The sequence below is a fragment of the Lissotriton vulgaris genome, chromosome 1_1, assembly GCF_964263255.1.
Source record: "Lissotriton vulgaris chromosome 1_1, aLisVul1.2, whole genome shotgun sequence".
NCBI lineage: Eukaryota > Metazoa > Chordata > Amphibia > Caudata > Salamandridae > Lissotriton > Lissotriton vulgaris.
Window position 1 is genome coordinate 158,574,333 of NC_141685.1, and position 22,425 is coordinate 158,596,757.

General features: G+C 47.3%; 1 protein-coding gene across 1 annotated transcript in view; it reads left to right on the plus strand.

Moving 5' to 3' along the window:
- Positions 1-13,302: 13,302 nt before the first annotated feature.
- The window catches only part of LOC147737944 (uncharacterized), a 69,752-nt gene continuing 60,629 nt past the window's right edge, over positions 13,303-22,425 (plus strand). The window contains 1 exon segment of the mRNA XM_086925001.1: positions 13,303-15,242. Coding sequence (XP_086781127.1) covers positions 13,662-15,242 — 1,581 coding nt within the window. The 5' untranslated portion in view covers positions 13,303-13,661.

Genomic DNA, 22,425 nt, shown 5'->3' on the forward strand with positions numbered 1-22,425 from the left:
TTGGTGAAGTGCCTAGGTTCTAAAATCAACCGACGCACTTCACAGCTAGTCTAGACCTTGCGCCTGTGTCCAGGAGCACAGGACTAGGCCGGCAACTTACACCGCTGTACTCCTTGTTGGTAGTACAGGGGAGAATGCCCGGTTCCGCGCTATAATCACCCGCGACATTTTGCGAGCGGGTGATCTTTGCAATGCTGGTTCAAAGGCAGATACCGCGAGACAAAGAAGAGCTTTGATTCCTTTTTCCTGCACCCTGACACCTGTCCAGGGGGTTCAGAAGAGGTGAGGCCTGTACTTGGCGGAGGAGGTGAGACCAGTTCAGGGAGTGCAGAGGAGTTGAGGCCTGTCCTGGGCTGGGGGTGCAGTGGCTGTGCAGCCTATCCAGGAGGGATGCAGACGAGGTGAAGCCTGTCAAGGGGGTGCAGAGGAGGTGAGGCCTGCCCAAGGGAGTGCAGAGGAGGTGAGTCCTGTCCAAGGGCGTACAAAGGCGGTGAGGCCTGTCCAGGCGAGTACAAAGGAGTTGAGGCCTGTCCTGGGCTGGGGGTGCAGTGGAGGTGAGGCCTCTCCAGGGGTGCCGAGGCGTGAGGCCTGTCCAAGGGGTGCAGAGGAAGTGAGGCCTGTCCATGGGGGTGCAGAGGAGATGAGGTGTGTGAAGGGGGCGCATAGGAGGGGAGGCCTGTCCAAGGGGTGCAGAGGAGGTGAGGCCTGTCCAGGGTGTGCAGAGGAGTTGAGGCCTGTCCAGGGAGGTGCAGAGGAGGTGAGGTGTGTACAGGGGGCGCAGTTGGGATGAGGCCTGTCCAGGGGAGTGCAGAGGAGGTGAGGCCTGTCCAGGAGTGAAGATGAAGTGATGCCTGTCCAGGGGGTGCAGAGGAAGCGATGCCTGTCCAGTGGGTGCAGAGGAGGTGAGGCATGTCCAGGGGGTACTGAGTAGGTAAAGCCTGTCCAGGGGGGTGCAGAAGAGGCGAGGCCCGTCTTGTCCTGGTGAGGGTGATGCAAAGGAGGGGAGGCCTATCCAGGGGTTACATTGGAGGTGAGGCCTGTCCAGGGGATACAGTGGAGGTGAGTCCTGTCCAATGGATTCAGAGGAGGTGTGGCCTATCCAGGGGTGCAGAGGAGGTGAGGCCTGTCCAGGGAGTACAGAGGAGGTGAGTCCTGTCCAGGGGGTGTAGAGGAGGTGAGGCCTGTCCAGGGGTGCAGAGGAGGTGAGGCCTGTCCAGGGGTGCAAATGAGGTGAGGCCTGTCCTGGGGTTACAGTGGAGGTGAGGCCTGTCCAAGGGGGTGAAGAGGAGATGAGGCCTGTCCAGGGGGTGCAGAGGAGGTGAATCCTGTCCAGGGGTGCAGAGGAGCTGAGGCTTGTCCAAGGGAATGCAGAGGAGGTGAAACCTGTCCTGCGCGGGTAGGAGGAGAGACCTGTCTTGTCCTAGTGGGGTGATGCAAAGGAGGTGAGGCCTGTCCTGTGTTGTTATGAAACCTGCCATGTTGGGGTAGGAGGAGAGGCCTGTCCTGGCTTGTCCTTTGGGTAGGAGGAGTGTGGAATGCCTCAGCCGCTGCTCTCACCGTCCAGAGATGCTCCTTTTCAGACATATAATTTTATTTTAAGAGCTCATAATCCGAGTTTTTGAAAAGTATCCGGAGTTATTATTGAGCCCCAGATGGCTCGTGACAAAGGCACACATCTCCTCCAAGCATGGAGTTTCTTTTTTAAACCACTGTCTTTAGTGAAGTAACAGATACTACAACCCCCAGATTGCACATATGTATTATATGAAAGTACAGGCATGAATATTCGGGGATCACTCTACAGAAATATTTGGTACCTCTCTGGGCATCGTGGCAGAGAAGAGTAGAACAGTTAATGTGCAAGGACTTTCATTCTCAACCTCTTTCTGCAGATTGTGAGTCCAGTGAGATCAGAGATAACGTGGATCTCTCTCAAGGAGATTTCACACAGTTTTATCTGTTTCAGGGAGAAATACAATGAAAAACTGGGGGTGCAAGTTCAGAGCCCCAGGCTCTGGTGTCCTCGGATCACTGTGCTGGCCCGTGCCTGGTCCTGCAAGAGAGAAAGGACCGGGTGTTTAGTCTGACCTCACAAAGGGAGCGAGAGCTGGCTCAGTATCCTGGTCCACCAGGCCCCCGGCTCAGCAGCCTGGTCCTCAACATACTTCGGCTAATGTCCTGGTCCTCACCAGCCTCTGGGTCACATCCTGGTCCACCAGGCGCCGGCTCACGTCCTGGTCCTCACAAGGCCCTGGCTCACATCCTAGTTCCCCAGGCCCCAGCTCACGTCCTGGTCCTCACAAGACCCTGGTTCATGGCCTGGCCACCAGGCCCTGGCTCACATCCTGGTCCCCACCAGGCCCCAGCTCACGTCCTGGCCCTCACTAGACTCCGGCTCACATCTCACAAGACTGGTTTCAGCCTATCTGGGCCTCGACCTTAGGGTGCTACTTGATTCCAGAGGTGTAGCGAGCATGGGACCCATATCTGGGCCCTGACTGTAGGCTGCAGCTTGATTCCAGCGGTGCAGCAAGCACGGGACCATGTCTGAGCCCTGACTGTAGGGTGCGGCTTGATTCCAGCGGTGCAGCGAGCAAGGGCCCCGCATATGGGCCCTGACTCTAGGGTGCAGCTTGATTTCAGCGCTGCAGCGAGCACGGTACCCACATCTATGCACACCTGTCGTATTTAGGAATAAGATAAATGATGGGTGGAATGTTTGAGTTTATCGCAGTTCTGGTAATTACTCTGGGACACATCCTTGCCCAACCTTCTTGTTCTTGCTGTCCATCTCACCTCAACGTGCAGCCATTCATAGTGTTTCACCCAACATTACTTCCAGATGTCTGCTCCAGTAGTCACAGCAGTTCTAACTCTAAGGATCGGCCTGTCTCTCTTCTCCTGATGTTCACCAAAGTAACTGAGGCCACGGTGAACAAGCAGCTCACCAAATACCTTGAGTCCCACCAACTTCTGCACAAAGTCCATCCAGGGCTCCCACAGAGCTCTCTGCAGTGACTGTGCTGGCTAAAGCCACGTCGGATATTAGAGACTGTAGCAGGGATCCTGTTCTCCTACAGAACTGTTCATAGAGACTTGGAATCTAGGATCCAGTCCTGGAGTTACAAAAGTAATCAATAAAGTAATCAGCTGCATTTATGTAGAAGAACACATTGAGGTCAATGCTATAGTGTGTTTAGAATTGTGTTGCCTACTGCAACCCCTGTACCTATTGTGTTTACAAAGTTTATTGCCTCTTTGTAAAGTAATTACCTGAGATCACTCATATTGAGAAAATTATATTTTGACACCTGTTGGTTCTAAAAATAAAACAACGATATCTTTTGATACAAAACAATTGGCCTGGAGTTCAGTCCTTGAGTGTGTGAAACCTTTTGCTGACTGAGTGTGTACAACAAATGCTTTACACTGTCCTCTTGAACTGCCTTACTGCTTGACCAAGCTAGCACTTTAGAGAGTAAGGTCAGCCCTGACTTTAACCTTTGTTATACCTCTGGGGATTGTGGATTCTATACACCCTGTACCTTACTTTGGTCCAGTATATATAGAGCCACTTTCTCACACGGACGGTATTCGCAGTGCTGCATCAGGTAAACCCAGACATGAAGTCAGCTGATGCCGATAAGGCATTTGACTCCCTGGAGTAGTCTTTTATGATCGAGACGTTTAGGCGGCTTGGTATGTCAGGGAGTTTGAGATCTCGTATGAAGCTGCTGGACACACAGCCTGTGGCCTGCGTTTACGTAAATGGGCTCAACTCCGATGCCCTTCAGATCGCCTGGGAGTTTGAGATCTCGTATGAAGCTGCTGGACACACAGCCTCTGGCCTGCGTTTACGTAAATGGGCTCAACTCCGATGCCGTTCAGATCGCCTGGGAGTTTGAGATCTCGTATGAAGCTGCTGGACACACAGCTTGTGGCCTGCATTTACGTAAATGGGCTCAACTCCGATGCCGTTCAGATCGCCTGGGAGTTTGAGATCCCGTATGAAGCTGCTGGACACACAGCCTGTGGCCTGCATTTACGTAAATGGGCTCAACTCCAATGCCGTTCAGATCGCCTGGGAGTTTGATATCTCATATGAAGCTGCTGGACACACAGCCTGTGGCCTGCATTACTTAAATGGGCTCAACTCCGATGCCGTTCAGATCGCCTGGGAGTTTGAGATCCCGTATGAAGCTGCTGGACACACAGCCTGTGGCCTGCATGTACGTAAATGGGCTCAACTCCGATGCCGTTCAGATCGCCTGGGCGTTTGAGATCTCGTATGAAGCTGCTGGACACACAGACTGTGGCCTGCATTACGTAAATGGGCTCAACTCCGATGCCGTTCAGATCGCCTGGGAGTTTGAGATCTCGTATGAAGCTGCTGGACACACAGCCTGTGGCCTGCGTTTACGTAAATGGGCTCAACTCCGATGCCGTTCAGATCGCCTGGGAGTTTGAGATCTCGTATGAAGCTGCTGGACACACAGCCTGTGGCCTGCGTTTACGTAAATGGGCTCAACTCCAATGCCGTTCAGATCGCCTGGGAGTTTGAGATCTCAAATGAAGCTGCTGGACACACAGCCTGTGGCCTGCGTTTACGTAAATGGGCTCAACTCCGATGCCGTTCAGATCGCCTGGGAGTTTGAGATCTCGTATGAAGCTGCTGGACACACAGCCTGTGGCCTGCGTTTACGTAAATGGGCTCAACTCCGATGCCGTTCAGATCGCCTGGGAGTTTGAGATCCCGAATAAAGCTGCTGGACACACAGCCTGTGGCCTGCATTTACGTAAATGGGCTCAACTCCGATGCTGTTTAGATCGCCTGGGAGTTTGAGATCCCGTATGAAGCTTCTGGACACACAGCCTGTGGCCTGCGTTTACATAAATAGGCTCAACTCCGATGCCGTTCAGATCGCCTGGGAGTTTGAGATCTCGTATGAAGCTGCTGGACACACAGCCTGTGGCCTGCGTTTACGTAAATGGGCTCAACTCCGATGCCGTTCAGATCGCCTGGGAGTTTGAGATCTCGTATGAAGCTGCTGGACACACAGCCTGTGGCCTGCATTACGTAAATTGGCTCAACTCCGATGACGTTCAGATTGCCTGGGAGTTTGAGATCTCCTATGAAGCTGCTGGACACACAGCCTGTGGGGTGCATTTACGTAAATGGGCTCAACTCCGATGCCGTTCAGATCGCCTGGGAGTTTGAGATCTCGTATGAAGCTGCTGGACACACAGCCTGTGGCCTGCATTACGTAAATGGGCTCAACTCCGATGCCGTTCAGATCGCCTGGGAGTTTGAGATCTCGTATGAAGCTGCTGGACACACAGCCTGTGGCCTGCATTCACGTAAATGGGCTCAACTCCGATGCCCTTCAGATCGCCAGGGAGTTTGATATCTCGTATGAAGCTGCTGGACACACAGCCTGTGGCCTGCGTTTACGTAAATGGCTCAACTCCGATGCCGTTCAGATCGCCTGGGAGTTTGAGATCTCGTATGAAGCTGCTGGACACACTGCCTGTGGCCTGCGTTTATGTAAATGGGCTCAACTCCGATGCTGTTCAGATCGCCTGGGAGTTTGAGATCTCAAATGAAGCTGCTGGACACACAGCCTGTGGCCTGCATTTACGTAAATGGGCTCAACTCCGATGCCGTTCAGATTGCCTGGGAGTTTGAGATCTCGTATGAAGCTGCTGGACACACAGCCTGTGGCCTGCGTTTACGTAAATGGGCTCAACTCCGATGCCGTTCAGATTGCCTGGGAGTTTGAGATCTCGTATGAAGCTGCTGGACACCCAGCCTGTGGCCTGCATTACGTAAATGGGCTCAACTCCGATGCTATTCAGATCGCCTGGGAGTTTAAGATCTCGTATGAAGCTGCTGGACACACAGCCTGTGGCCTGCATTACGTAAATGGGCTCAACTCCGATGCCGTTCAGATCGCCTGGGAGTTTGAGATCTCGTATGAAGCTGCCGGACACACAGCCTGTGGCCTGCATTACGTAAATGGGCTCAACTCCGATACCGTTCAGATCGCCTGGGAGTTTGAGATCTATGAAGCTGCTGGACACACAGCCTGTGGCCTGCATTACGTAAATGGGCTCAACTCCGATGCTGTTCAGATCGCCTGGGAGTTTGAGATCTCGTATGAAGCTGCTGGACACACGCCTATGGCCTGCGTTTACGTAAATGGGCTCAACTCCGATGCCCTTCAGATGGCCTGGGAGTTTGAGATCTCGTATGAAGCTGCTGGACACACAGCCTGTGGCCTGCGTTTACGTAAATGGGCTCAACTCCGATGCCCTTCAGATCGCCTGGGAGTTTGAGATCTCGTATGAAGCTGCGGGACACACAGCCTATGGCCTGCGTTTACGTGAATGGGCTCAACTCCGATGCCATTCAGATCGCCTGGGAGTTTGAGATCGTATGAAGCTGCTGGACACACAGCCTGTGGCCTGCATTCACGTAAATGGGCTCAACTCCGATGCCGTTCAGCTCGCCTGGGAGTTTGAGATCTCATATGAAGCTGCTGGACACACAGCCTGTGGCCTGCATTACGTAAATGGGCTCAACTCCGATGCCGTTCAGATTGCCTGGGAGTTTGAGATCTCGTATGAAGCTGCTGGACACACAGCCTGTGGCCTGCGTTTACGTAAATGGGCTCAATTCCGATGCCGTTCAGATCGCCTGGGAGTTTGAGATCTATGAAGCTGCTGGACACACAGACTGTGGCCTGCATTACGTAAATGGGCTCAACTCCGATGCCCTTCAGATCGCCTGGGAGTTTGAGATCTCGTATGAAGCTGCTGGACACACAGCCTGTGGCCTGCATTCACGTAAATGGGCTCAACTCCGATGCCGTTCAGATTGCCTGGGAGTTTGAGATCTCGTACGAAGCTGCTGGACACACAGCCTGTGGCCTGCGTTTACGTAAATGGGCTCAACTCAGATGTCGTTCAGATCGCCTGGGAGTTTGAGATCTCGTATGAAGCTGCTGGACACACAGCCTATGGCCTGCGTTTACGTAAATGGGCTCAACTCCGATGCCATTCAGATCGCCTGGGAGTTTGAGATCTATGAAGCTGCTGGACACACAGCCTATGGCCTGCGTTTACGTAAATGGGCTCAACTCCGATGCCGTTCAGATCGCCTGGGAGTTTGAGATCTCGTATGATGCTGCTGGACACAGCCTGTGGCCTGCATTTACGTAAATGGGCTCAACTCCGATGCCGTTCAGATCGCCTGGGGCACTGGGCTTAGTGTTATAATTTCTGATGTCTTTGTCTCAAACTGGAGGGTCAAAAATTTGAATCCTGGTTGGTGCACTATGAATAGTGACTTGTATATTTGTACAGTGCTGTGACGACCCTGCCTGTGAGAGACAGCACTTTGAATAGGAAAGCCAATAGTTTAAAGAAAAAATTAAACAAAATATAAAATAGGCTACACAAATTATAGGATGGGCTCTACAGAGTATAAGATCAGTCGAGCATAATTTGCAAAAAGAGAAAACATGTAAATTCTTACTGTGCTATCAGATGTTACATTTTTAGTAACCGCAATCATTCTGTAGCTAATTTTTTAAAGATTTCTAACGAAAATACTGCATTAAAGAAGTACTGATAACACCCTCACAGGAATCTTAAAAAGAATTACTCTTTGTCACCCTGAACCTACAGGTTTGTCGCTCCCTCGGGTGGTCTGCTCCATTGTCTGCACTCATCTAGTGCAGCTCGTGATCACCTAGGAGTTACAAGTTAGCCATGGCGGCTCCGGGCCATTGCTTACATTGATGGCCCCACCCAGGTCTCTGGCCCTCTGGACAGCTATCTAAACAGAGGCCATGCCCTTTTGAGAAGCTGGTGACCCCAGTGCTTCTTCGAACAGTTCTTTTATCGTGGCGCTTCATTTTAAGTGACCAACTCTCACCCCAATGGCCTCCTCAAATGGTGCGATGTTTGGGTGACATTCGTTCCGCGAAGTCCTGAAGCGTTCACAAAGCACAAGCCCGAAACCCATCAGCCTATATCTTTCAGGATCAAGACCTAACGAGAAGAACAAACGCAGAATTCAAATGTTTTGATAGAACAATGTCATAGTCACAGTTTGATGCACTGTAGTCGTTCACCGTATTAGCAGGTCTTTTGTAATTAGGCGCTCCTACCTGGAGATGGTGGGTATGTGGTCACTATTAATAAGGGGTTATTGTCCGCCATTGCAGATACACTGTCTACCTTGATACTTCGGCTTTTCCTTAACCTTTGTGTTGTTCTAAAAGTAACAGTAACCTTTATAAGGCAAGTTGGTAAGCTTTATAATGTTGTCTACCAGTTATCGCTTTATCCCCTTCTTGTAAAATATGCAAACCAAACTTGAAATAAGTACACTTTGTTGTGAGAATAGCTATTGTTGCTGCTGATTTCTTTTATTGCAGCACAGCAATGCCTCTATTATTAATCGAACATTGATTATTCGAATAGTATTGATTTAATTCCAGAGTGACTTTTGCACCATTAAGGCGATAAATAATACATTGGCCTCATATTTGTGCTGAATCAGTTTATCCTGTTAGAGTCCTGTCCTTCACACTAGATCCCACCAGCTATTACATGCTCACCTGCATCAGATTCTTCTAGTGCTTGGCCTGTGTTATTGCATTGTCTGCATCAGATTCTGATCGTGCCTGGTCCATGTTATTGCATTGTTTGCCTCAGATTCTCCTCGTGCCTGGCCCGTGATATTGCATTGTTTGCATCAGATTCTTCCAGTGCCTGGCCTGTGTTATTGTATTGTTTGTGCCAGATTCTCTTAGTGCCTGGCCTGTGTTATTGCATTGTTTGTGTGAGATTCTTCTAGTGCCTGGCCTGTGTTATTGCATTGTTTACATCAGATTCTCCTAGTGTCTGGCCGTGTTATTGCATTGTTTGCGTCAGATTCTCCCAACGCCTAGCCTGTGTTATTGCATTGTTTACTCCAGATTTTCCTTTGTGCCTGGCCTGTGTTTTGGCATTGTTTGCATCAGATTCTCCTATGCCTGGCCTGTGTTATTGCATTGTTTGCTTTAGATGCTCCTCGTGCCTGGCCTGTGTTATTAGCATTGTTTGCGTCAGATTCTCCCAACGCCTGGCCTGTGTTATTGCATTGTTTACATCAGATTCTCCATGTGCCTGGACTGTGTTATTGCATTGTTTGCATCATATTCACCTAGTGCCTGTCCAGTGTTATTGCAGTGTTTGCAGCAGATTCTCTTCAAGCCTGGCCTGTGGTATTGCATTGTTTACATCAGATTTTCCCAACACCTGGCCTGTTATTGCATTGTTTACATCAGATTCTCCTAGTGTCTGGCCCGTGTTATTGCATTGTTTGCGTCAGATTCTCCCAACCCCTGGTCTGTGTTATTGCATTGTTTATATCAGATTTTCCTTATGCCTGGCCTGTGTTATTGCATTGTTTGCAGCAGATTCTCCTCGTGCCTGGCCTGTGTTATTGCTTTGTTTGTGGGAGATTCTTCTAGTGCCTGGCCTGTGTTATTGCATTGTTTGCGTCAGAATCTCCTCGTGCCTGGCCTGTGTTATTAGCATTGTTTGCGTCAGATTCCCCCAACGCCTGGCCTGTGTTTTTGCATTGTTTACATCAGATTCTCCTTGTGCCTGGCCTCTGTTAATGCATTGTTTACATCAGATTCTCCTAGTGTCTGGCCCGTGTTGTTGCATTGTTTGCGTCAGATTCTCCCAACGCCTGGCCAGTGTTATTGCATAGTTTACACCAGATTTTCCTTGTGCCTGGCCTGTGTTATTGCATTGTTTGCGTCAGATTCTCCTCGTGCCTGGCCTGTGTTATTAGCATTGTTTGCATCAGATTCTCCCAACGCCTGGCCTGTGTTTTTGCATTGTTTACATCAGATTCTCCTTCCTGCCTGGCCTGTGTATTTGCATTGTTTACATCAGATTCTCCTCGTGCCTGGCCTGTGTTATTGCATTGTTTACATCAGATTTTCCCAACGCCTGGCCCGTGTTATTGCATTGTTTACATCAGATTTTCCTTGTGCCTGGACTGTGTTATTGCAGTGTTTGTGTCAGATTCACCTAGTACCTGGACTGTGTTATTGCATTGTTTGCATCAGATTCTCCTCAAGCCTGGCCTGTGTTATTGCATTGTTTACATCAGATTTTCCCAACACCTGGCCTGTTATTGCATTGTTTACATCAGATTTTCCTTGTGCCGGGCCGGTGTTTTTGTATTGTTTACATCAGCTGACCGAAGTCCTGACTGGAAGGAAGAACTGCACAAGGCGCGGCTGACGGAGGTCCTGCCTGGATGGAAGATCTGCCCAAGGGTCAGCTGACAGACGTCCTGCCTGGAAGGAAGATCTGCACAGGACGTAGCTGATGGAAGGTCTGCCTGGCGGTGACCTCAACTCAGTGTGAGACCCACAAATCACAAGATCCTTCAAGCCCAGCTAGCCACACTGGACGCAATGTACACCAAAGGCCTGATTTAGATTTCAGCGGATGGTTTATTCCATCACAAATGTGACAGGTATCCTGACCGCCCCATTAAAAATGCATTACATCCTGTGGCAATTATAATAAGGCAGACAGGATATCTGTCACGTTTTGATAATGCCTTGGTGTAGTTTGCAGAGTTTACCCCGCGGAACTCCATGAAGTGTCAGGGAAACTCCGTCGCACTCTGCAGACTTCTGCTAGTGGCAGAGTTTGTTAAGTTGCACTGCTCGTACAGATTTTTAGTGCCAGGAATTTAACCCCCGCTGTAAAATCAGCACGAACAGCACTACGCATCGTGCCAGTGGGCACTGCTGCTGTCTGCCGCTCTAATTGATATTCTAATCGAATGGCAGCTTCATCAACAAGAATGGCAGATTTTAACACTCGAGTTGTCTCGACCTGCCGTGACCTCCCGCAATGAGAAATCTCGCCAGGAGGAGGTCTAGCGTATTCTATTTTCTCACAAGCGCTCGTCACGGTACCGTTGGCGAACCGCTTGAGAAAAGAACTCCGTTCTACATGGAGTTTTTTGGACCAGTGGGCAACCTTCGCGAGCTCCGCCGGCAGAACGGAATTCTTCACCCACCCCTAGTTTTGAGGCAATAATCTGTTGGACAAACTCCTAACTAGGCCCTTTGTCTGCAATAAATGCTGTAGAAGAAGTGAGATCCATGGCCTTGTGAGTATGAGGCAATTATCTGACTTCTGATGAACCCCACAGAGTGAGTGCGCAGCCAGAGGGCAGTAGGGGGGGCTGAAGGACATGAAATTAGGTCAACTTGAATATGAGAAATATGGAAAGGTAGAAATGCTGCATCACCTGTGGATAACTGACACCTCCTCCCGCTCTTCCAAATGCCCATCTGGTCACAAATGGCATCCTGGGCCCCAAAAGGACAACGTCATGCCAGATGCCATGTAATGTTGGAAAAGGGGGGAAAAGAGTAATATGCACACATCTGATGCAGGGTTATATCAGGTAAATTATTGGTTGCGATGGATTCTCTATAAGTACTAAATGACTGATCTCATTGAATATTAAATTATACGAATCAACGTTTGTTTGCCTGATCTGCGCCTATAATGTAAAGGATGGGGCTTACATTGAACCCCTCGTTCTGTTTTACACAAAAGCCCCGGACGGAGCCGCATCTTACAGAACTTTATCTACTTTAGGAAGAACTAAAGACTTGCTTTTTAAAGTTGTCTTCCAGGGCCAGAACCAGGCTCTGTAAGCGGCACTAGTTTCAGGGAGATGGACAGATGCTATGGTGATAGGAGACCCCCCTCAGCTCACAATAATGTTCCAATCTTCCAAGTACAAAGAAACCAGAAATGCTTGAAACAAGGGAGCTGTTGAAAGTGTCAAAGGTGACCTGTGAACGGTGAGGTAAAGACAGGAGTTGGTATTTGAGATGATCTTGAATGAATCGGAAAGATTGAGAAAAAGTGTGTAAATGGAGTTACTTTTGTTGTATACTTCGTAAAGAGTTACTGGAAATTTGACAGCCCAGCCTGATCCAGCTCTTTTTCTAAACTCTATTGTTGTTTAAATGAAATCTTAACCATATGCGTCTATCTTAAGCTATACCTCTAGCACTTGGGTGCTCTGTGAGCGCCCTTACTTTGCTAAGTTACTGTGTAAACACTGGTAAATCACCTCCTTTTCAGACAGTAATTAGATGTCACCTGAGCAACAGAACTTTTAGTTAAATATCTGTGTATGATGAAATATTCCTTGCTAAGTTTCAAAAGCGATAAAGAAGAAGGGGGAGATTTACTAAGATTTTGCACTGTTTGCGTCACAAAAGTGGCACAAAATGGCGCAAAATCTTTTTTCCTAATTTACTTTCGAAATAACAATAAAGTAATGTGACACTGCGCATAGCATTGTTTCGCATTACTTTGTGCCATGGGACCTGCCAAGGGTGGTGCATGGGCGTTCCTGTTTAACCACAAAACAAGGTGCAAGGAAGGAGAAATGCTTTCATTTCTCCTTCCTTTTCTGACTCTGCATGTGTGCTGCACTGTGCAACAAGTATACAAAATGGTAAAAGCTTTCCCTCGTGTCGAGGCATAGTAATTTGTACAGGAAGGGTGTCCTTCCTGTACAAAACCGATGCTGGACTCACACACACACACCCTAGCGCTCTGGTGCTAAGGTGTGTGCATGGCGCAGGCCCTCTGTAATCAGTGCCGACGCAAGGGAAAGGGAAGGAGAAAGCCATATCTTTGAAAATATGGTGCTCTCCTGTTCTCTTCCTGTCGCGCCACGCAGCGTAGCCTCGCGGGGGAGGGCTGCGCTGCATTGTGTGGAGATTTGGTAAATCTCCCCTGAAATCTCTTTTACAACCAGTTAAACATTGTGAATTCTCATTCAATTATGTTTCCATTTAGTAATTTTAAATATCTTTACATCCAACAGAAAACAAGCCTTGAATGTATGAAATGAACATCAATAATGAAGCTAATGCGGTAAATCTTCAATAATAGCAGAAATAATGAGCTACAGTATTCAGGAAAACACCAGCGCAATCGGTGACAGGGTAACCTGCACACAAACTGACAGATCCCGGATGAAGTATCAAGGGCAGTTCAGTGATTGTAAGAGTCTGAGCTGTGCACCTCCACACCACAAGACGAAGAAATGACCTTAGGAAAATTAAGGCAACAACAATAACAAACCGCCTCCTGTATAAACAAGTGTCCAACACCAGCTTGGATCATCGGATTGGTATGATGTGATACCCACAGTGCTCTGTTTTATAAAATGATGACAAACCATCACTCCGTGCTCTAGGAGAATTGTAAACTCTTTCTGGCCAAACCACAGTAACCAGAGAAGAGCACAACAGAGCAGAGCCAGACAACTGACGGGTAAAGGAAAGAGGAGTTCTTGTATCTACAATACAACAGACTGTCCCGATTTGCACCGGTCAGAAGGAAGATACATCTTTACCCGCAAGTGTACATAGCCATTATCAAATCTAAAGGCACAATCGCCTACAAAGACACCTTCCACATATTAGGAGTGTGGCAAATTTTTGGTGGCTATCGCATTTTATTGTTAAAACAGAAATCAAAGGTGCAAAGTACTGCACACATATAAAGTGTGGGAGAAAAACACAAGTGCTTTATCAGCCATGTCGGCCCATCAGGAAATGCAGTCATGGGATGTAGACAAATATATACCCGACCCACAGACACTAACCAAGAAAGAAGAATCATACACATGCAGCAAGAGCTTTAGTTTAACATCACTACTCAAGCTTCATCAGCACACATACACAGGGGAAAAGCCATTCAAGTGCAGTGAATGTGTCAAGAGCTTTAGTAGGTTATCAGAACTGCAAATACACCAGCGAACACACACAGGGGAAAAGCCATTTAAGTGCATTGAATGTGGGAAGAGATTTAGTCAGTTATCAGTCCTAAAACGTCATCAACTAACACACACGGGGGAAAAACCGTATCATTGTGGTGAATGTGACAGTAGTTTTCGTGACTCTTCAGCATTAAGGGTTCATCAGCGAACTCACACAGGAGAAAAACCATTCAAGTGCAGTGAATGTGCAAAGTGCTTTAGTCGGTTATCACACCTTCAAATACATCAGCGAACACACACAGGGGAAAAACCATTCAAGTGCAATGAATGTGTAAAGAGCTTTAGTCAGTTATCAGACCTTGAAAGACATCAGCGAACACACACAGGGGAAAAACCATTCAAGTGCAGTGAATGTGCAAAGTGCTTTAGTCACTTATCAAGCCTCCAACAACATCAGAGAGCACACACAGGGGAAAAACCATTCACGTGCACTGAATGTGCAAAGTGCTTTAGTCTGTTATCACACCTTCAAAGACATCAGCGAACACACACCGGGGAAAAACCATTCAAGTGCAGTGAATGTTCAAAGTGCTTCAGTCGGTTATCACACCTTCAAAGACATCAGCGAACACACACAGGGGAAAAACCATTCAAGTGCAGTGAATGTGCAAAGTGCTTTAGTCACTTATCAACCCTCCAAAAACATCAGCGAATACACACAGGGGAAAAACCATTCAAGTGCAATGAATGTGCAAAGTGCTTTAGTCACTTATCAAGCCTCCAACAACATCAGAGAGCACACACAGGGGAAAAACCATTCAAGTGCACTGAATGTGCAAAGTGCTTTAGTCTGTTATCACACCTTCAAAGACATCAGCGAACACACACCGGAGAAAAACCATTCAAGTGCAGTGAATGTGCAAAGTGCTTTAGTCGGTTATCACACCTTCAAATACATCAGCGAACACACACAGGGGAAAAACCATTCAAGTGCAATGAATGTGTAAAGAGCTTTAGTCTGTTATCACACCTTCAAAGACATCAGCGAACACACACAGGGGGAAAACTATTCAAGTGCAATTAATGTGTAAAGAGCTTTAGTCAGTTATCAGACCTAAAAAGTCATCAGCGAACCCACACGGGGGAAAAACCCTATCATTGTAGTGAATGTGACAGTAGTGTTCGTGACTCTTCAGCATTAAGGTATCATCAGCGAACACACACAGGGGAAAAACCATTCAATTGCAATGATTATGGGAAGAGCATTAGTCAATTATCAGACCTGCAAAGACATCAGCACCCTGGTATAGGAACTTTGTCCTCTTTTTGCGAACAGATTTGGTTTAGGAGCATGGACACTGGGTCTTTATTGGCTCCTCGGCCCCCCCCTCTCTTTTGTTGAAACAATGAACGTATGACATGGGTCACTACTTTTAACACTAGGAGCAGTGACATTAAAAAAGTAATTAACAGCCATTGGCATCTAGTGGCGGATGAGGCAGGAATCCCTGATCCACTGATGCATGTATTCAAAAAAGGAAGAAGCATCAGGGATTATGTAGTCCAATCACTACTTCCAAGCAAACCTAAAGATACTCAGACCACTCTCTGGAATATTCCACCCGTTTTAGGCCACTTTAAATGCGGCACACGTAAAGCGTGCCCTTTAACGTTGGAGCTGAAACACTGCACACAAAATAACTATAAGCACACAATGAGCCAACACACCAATTGTAATTCGGTTGGTGTGATATATGCCATCTAATGCCCTTGTGGATTCATGTACTTAGGCCAAACCATACAAAGGGTGTAGAGCAGGATCCTGCAACACTGCAGCAGGATCCTTTGTGGGGTCCAGGGAGCTCCGATGGTTGAACATTTTTTGGAATTCGGCCACCCACCAGAAAGCCTGAGATGGTGGGTTCTTGAAAACGTCACTATGAATGTGAGGGGTGGCGATTTTGCAAGCACATTAAGTGTGCAAGAATGTGAATGGATGCACATACATGACACTGTCAATAGGGGCCTCAACGAGTATGAGGAAACCACAAGACAAATGGCAAGCTTGCATAATGGTTGACCTGGAATTTCCAAATTAAAATGTCTAGACATACATGCTAATCCTTTACCGTCAGGCAATATGGTAACTGCAATGCTTCTGTTTCACGACACTATTGACGTACTATATACATGGAATGTAATCCTTTTTGGTTTCTTTTGTATAATCTGATACAACCTAGTGCACTTATATGTGTATATATGTTTTATACATGGAATGTGATTCATTTCCAATTACCTGATGTAAATTGTGAAACACGAATGTGACTCATTTCTAATTAACTGATGTCTATTGTGAAACACATATGTTTGGCAATGGATTAGATAACGATATATGCACCTGTAATAATGATTTATGCTGTTGTTATTCATATTTGCACCTTGTTAAATATCACATTTCCCTACATTTTCTGTGCACTTAACACTGCCCGGGATGTTTTTAACAGTAACCTGACCGGATGATTTCTCCTTTCAATATGGTGACCGCTGACGTTTCCCGATCATTCACTGAAGAGTAGGGACTTTAATTTAGAGGAATGGCTACAACTATCTGAGTCCGATCTGAAAAAGGAGGGGCTATTTACAGCCAAAGACGACGTAGGCCTTGGACGTGATTCACCCTGTTTTTTAAGATGGTGGATGCGTTGTGGTTGCTAGGCAACCTACGTAGTATCCACGAACCGCAGTGACGTAGACGACTGCGCTGACAGGTTTCCTTATCTGCAGCGTGCACGTCGTTTCCTGTGTTCTGACATGAGTACATTTTTAATTACAGCCACATCGTTTTAAAATCTACTACCGGAGTAATGCAAGTGACTTTAATCATGGGTGAGTAACACTCGTATTTTTGGTATCAATGAAGCTGATAGAGAGAATGTTGGTCTATGTTGTGGTCGCTACAACATTTGCTGTTATGTCTTTTATGTATCATTCTAGGTTAAGCAATAGAAGATGCGTATACACTACTCAAACGCCGTGAATTAATTGATTGCCATGTATATATGGCTGGTTCTTAAGTGTACTACTCACACGCCGCAAATTAACATTGCGGTTTTGCATTCTGTTTAATAGTATCTTTCTAGAGTAATAATTGGCATATGTGTATGGCTGGTTTTTAATTTATGGCTATTTTTCCTCTGCATTCACAGTGCGGATGGAGCACATCTGAATTACTTAAGCCTTACCAAGCTGTGTGGTGCTGACTGATTACACACCAAGGGGCACACCATAGTTGGGTGAGTGCCGTTAATGCAACTTTTTGATGGTTGTTTGACACTAGATATGTGTCACTTGTGAAAATACTTAGCCCGGATATTTATTTGTTGTTGCAGGTGCCCACCTTTGGTGTCACTTTGTTTTCGTGCATATTGAGTTCCCACCCTTTCCCCCGTCCTGATGAAGACCCACTCTTGAGGAAGTCAGCAACCCTGTTTGTCTTAGGGTCGAAACGTCGACATATTCTCCTGGAGCCTGTACCTGTATTGCCCTTTTTTCCCACGTCCTTATCTCCAAAACATTGATTTGAATACGGAGGATATTTCAATCAATCACCAGCAAGAAAGAATTGCATTTTTTTGCTAAAATTAACATCGAGGGCAGACCCATGTCCACCAGTCCATGGGTTAAACGTGGTGTAAAGTACTCTACTGTATTTTATTTTTTCACGGACCTCTTTGGTCGCTTTCCCACACACAAGCACGTACTTTCTTTCTCATCTGTGCAGGTCCTTTGTGACAAATGAACCCCGTCTTGTAAATAATTGTGTTTTCTTACATTGTACAAAATTCAATGCTTTTTGTAAATGTATAGTGAATAAGAGAATCTACTAGCTTTTTGTCATGATCTCCTCGCCTCCCGGAGCGCATGAGAGCACCGCGAAGAAAGCACAAGCGGCGCGCTGGACCACATGTACCAGCATGCATAGCGCTAGGACGCTCACTGACCCGCCCATAAAGAGAATGGCCGATGGAGGAAAGGTGTCGGATATTTTGACTCCACGCCGTCCGTTGAGCTCCGCGTTTCCTGTAATCCTTGTGCGGAACCTGGTAGACGAGAAGCGGCTGCTCTCTCTACGCTGAAACCCTGCATTGCTCCGACGCTCACCACGGAGGTGAAAGCACTCTCTCAACACTGAAACTCTGCATTGCTTCGACGCTCACCACAGAGGTGAAAGCAGCGTCTTGGTCCAGTATCGCGGAAGCAGTTTCCCGCAACGTACAGACGCACACCGAGGAGGTGTTTCCGCGTCTGCAAAGATATTTTGGGCAATTGGTCAGAAGTTTAGACGCACACCAAGGGGGTGTCTGCAGCGTCTATGCCCTATACCCTTTGTTTATTAGGCACTAGACAAACGCAAGAGGAGCATTGTCCTGAGGTTCCTTTTTCCTGGGTAGAGCGGCAGCTCCCTAGTCAAGCAGCCTTAATTCCTGAGAGTGCCCGGCTGGGCATTCTTGTGTCCGCTTTTGCATTGGGGGATACGCCTTAGGCAATACAATGCACCATAGTGGTTACAGCTTTCAAACGGCATTTTCGGCCGTTACTCAGCACGGTGCCCTACGTTGGCGGATAACGGGACCGGTATTCATGCGGAGGACGGTTGGAACGCACAAGACTTGCGTAGCTGCCTGCTTATGGGTATCGTTATAACTTTCCTTATTGTTTGTGTTCAAGACTGAAATACTGCCGCGAATTAGCGGATTTTTATTTTGTTCTTTTTGCCTTATTATTTACAATCCTCAGACTAAATAAAGCCGTATTCTCGGATTACCTGTGTATCTCCCTATTTTGTACTTTGTTAGTGTCTTTATACAACCCCGAGACGTTAGGAAGGTTACACTTTTGGAGAAAATTTCTTTTGTTTCAGGTGTGTTTTCTTGCTTCAACAAAGTATCTCGGGTGAACATAGTGTTTTCTTGTTATGAATCGTAATGGATTTAATCAGATGGTGATAAAAAGTGAAGTGTATGAATATTTAACTTAAGTCATCAGGCTGCGAAGATAGTTATATGAACTGAACAATAATATTCATGAATCATGTTCCTTACTCTTCAGTCAAACGGGTTTGTCTCTATGGAGCTGCCTTCCCTAGAATTGTTTCGACTAATAATGGTCTTTAGTGGTAGCACAAGAAATTAGGTTACATTTAGTCTCTTACTTCGAGTAAGAACCAAAACTATGACGAGGCTTGAAACGCCAAGGAATCAGCTCTCTCTGCCTCTCTCAGCCCTCACTAGGGGGCATCCACTCTGTCCCAAGTGAAGGCTGGATCACTCACAGCGTGAGCGTACTCACCACCAAAGAGCTCAGCTGAAGAAACGTTGGCCAACAAACTCCGTCAACAAAACTGAGTAATCCAGTTTAACGCGGGAGCTCAGGAAAGAAGGGCTTACTCCGATCGTTTCCTGGAATAGTAATTGTAAGTGAGAGCACTGTTCCAGTCCTTGTCAGTGAGGTTGTTCTTGTTTTTACGGGCTGGTCTGGTGGGGGTGTGTGTGTTGGACCAGGATGCTGAACTTGATGCGGGCCTGGTCTGTCCAGGAGACTGGTGAGGGCTCCTCGAATCTGATGTTGTTAAAGGTGGTGAAAATAGGATTCAGGAGGTGTCCAGCGACTTGGTTTGGTCCCTGTACTCTTTGGGTTAGACCCATGTTTGCAAAGTCTTATTTTTAGTTGGAGTTGTCTTAGCCTTCCAGATAGAACTTCTCATCTCCGAGTTGGATGATATTGCTAGTGTCCAGGGCTAGTGGTGTGACGATGTCCGTTATGGAGCCAATGAAGTTTGTGTGCGGTCCAGGTGGTCTGCAGATGAAAATGCCGCTTAGGGTGAAGTTGGCTGTGATGTTGTGTCTTTGGAGGTGGTGCCGCTAATGGAGTTCTTGTGGATGATGGTGATTCCGTCTCTGAGCTTGTGAAGTCTGTCTTTCCTGGTGATCTTACACCTGGGGGGGAGGTGGCTGTGGAGATGCCAGGTGCCGATGCAGGGTTCAGCCAGGTTTCCGTGAGGAAAAGTAGGTCAGTGTTTTGTTGTGCAGAAGGTCCCAGATCTCTGTGGCTTGGTGAGTGAGTGAGTGGATGTTGATGAACTTGCATTTGAGTGCGGAGTGTTGTGTGACTAGTTGGGAGACTGTGTGTGCGAGAGAGTGGGATGTTGGTTGCTGCTGGTGCGGATGCGGTGAGTGTTGGGTGTGGGTAAGTGCATGAAAACTTGCAGGAAGCGCAAGAGAACGCTCCCTCGATGTTGTGTGGGGCAGTGAGGCACCAGCATGTGGAAGGGTGGCTGGGATTGAGGTTGCGGAGGGTCGCAGTAGGTAGTAGTGAGAGTGGAGGGACCAGGGTTCCTGTCACTGGGCATCGTCCATACATGGATGGGCGCAGACTGACTTGCCTTTGGCATGCCTTCAGGGCATATGGCCATGTCTGAACTGGGGTGGCGGAGTTAGCTAAAGAATGATGATGGAATAAACTCAGATCACTTTACTGGGGCTGAGTGCTTGCAATGTTCAACACTCCGTCCATCATCCCCTTTGGTATCGCTTTGTTGGCCCTAAGTTGGCAGGGTATGCCCAGACGTGGGTCCCGTGCTCACTTTGCCACTGAATTCAAGCTAGCCTGGCTGAAGACGGCTGATTAGCTAGAAACCGGTCCCAGGATGCTTGCTTCCGGTCCAGGGAAGACATGGCTTGGCAGTTCGGGCTTGACTGTTCCCATGAGGCACAGGGTCAGACTGATTTGCATATGGCCATGTCTGCACTGAGGTGGCAGAGTGAGCTAAAGAATGATGATGGACAATGGGCAGATGCATAAGATCCCCTCCCCCTTTGAACTTACATTAGGGAAAGAAACCAGTGGCTGTCGGTGGCATCAGTTGCATGACAGCTACTGCAAGACAGTCCGGCTCAAGACCATCTTTAGTGTTTTTAAAGCATGGAGTGCTTCACGGAGAGCATGTGGCATTGGTAGATTATCATTCCACACACCCTTAAATAATAATTTTACTCTCCCAGAAGTATTTAGAGACACTTGTAAGGGAAAATGCAAGAGAGCGGGAGTAAATAGAATTGTCTGTTCCTTTTCTCCCACTGGTCTTCGATCCTTCGAAGAACTGAAAGAAGATTTTACTTTGAATTGGTGGGATTTTTTAAAATGTCTACAAATTAGAGATTTTCTTGCACGGAAAGGAGGGGGACAGGCTAAATTTGGGAAAGTTTAAATTATTGAAAGGATAATCCAAAATAAAGTAAGCAGCCATCCCGGATGATATGGACAAACCTCCAAAAAATGAAAGGTGAAGGTAGGAGTGTCCGACGAGACATTTTTTATGCTCATGAGTTATTGCATACGGTTTTGATATCTGCTAGGTTACAAGCACAGTTTTATAAAACGTGTTTCTTCTTGTATGATACACCTGACAAAATCTCGAAATGGGGTTGAGGGAAGGGAACATGTTGTCCTTGCTGTGCAGTCTGTAATGCAGAGAGTGTTGAAAGCATTCCCACCCAGGGGCTGATTCTGATGCAGGTTGGAAAGCATTCCCACCCAGGGCCTGATTCTGATGCGGGTTGGAAAGCATTCCCACCCAGGGCCTGATTCTGATGCGGTTAGGAAAGCATTCCCACCCAGGGCCTGATTCTGATGCGGGTTGGAAGGCATTCCCACCCAGGGCCTGATTCTGATGCGGTTAGGAACATGTGCTCCCAATGAAGTCAATGGGAGTCCAACCAAATCGTATCTGGAGGCATCCGGATGCATTGTACTTGGTCGGTCGGACTCTACAGATCCAAGTGGGTCGGAAATCACCCGCATCAGAATCAGCCCCTGAGTGTGTAATCCTGCTCGGGACTTTTGAGACTAATCGGCGTAGGGCAGGGCATGAACTGATTTTTATTTATATGGCGGTTTTACGAATGTGTATTGCGGCTGCCTGGGTGGATGCTAATGCACCGACTTTTCAACAAAGGCTTGGTAGGTCGTTAGCAATGTCTAGAAGCAGCCATATATGGGCGAAAAGGGAGGAATCAGCGTAATAAAGGTATGAAATCTGGGACCCTCCACGTGTCTGGGTTCAAACTCAAAGTGAAGATTGAAGATGGAGTAAGAATTTGCACTTTATTGAAGCTGCACAAATCACATTAGGATAAATCTTTTTTTCCGGGATTATTTTAGTGTTTTGTAGTAAATTCTATTGTCATTCGAAATTTGAGATGGAAGCAGTTTATTGCCTTACATGAAATAATGTAAAGAACTTTGGGAAGTAGGTGATGTATTAACTCTTACTCATGTCTGCGTGGGGGAGGGGTGGGGTGAAAAATGCAAAAGGATTATAGATTATAGATTCACCTGGTCAAGTGACGCTATTCCATACATTAAAGGGGCTGAAAGATGGAAATGGATCAGGACATTCCCCTCATTCCCTCATTCTGAGGATGAACACGTGCCTCGTGTGTAGCGCCTCGATTCTGGGGAGTGGGATTAAAGCGCCTCGGTCCGAGCCACAGTCCTGCCCCCGGGGGGGCGCCTCTGGGCAG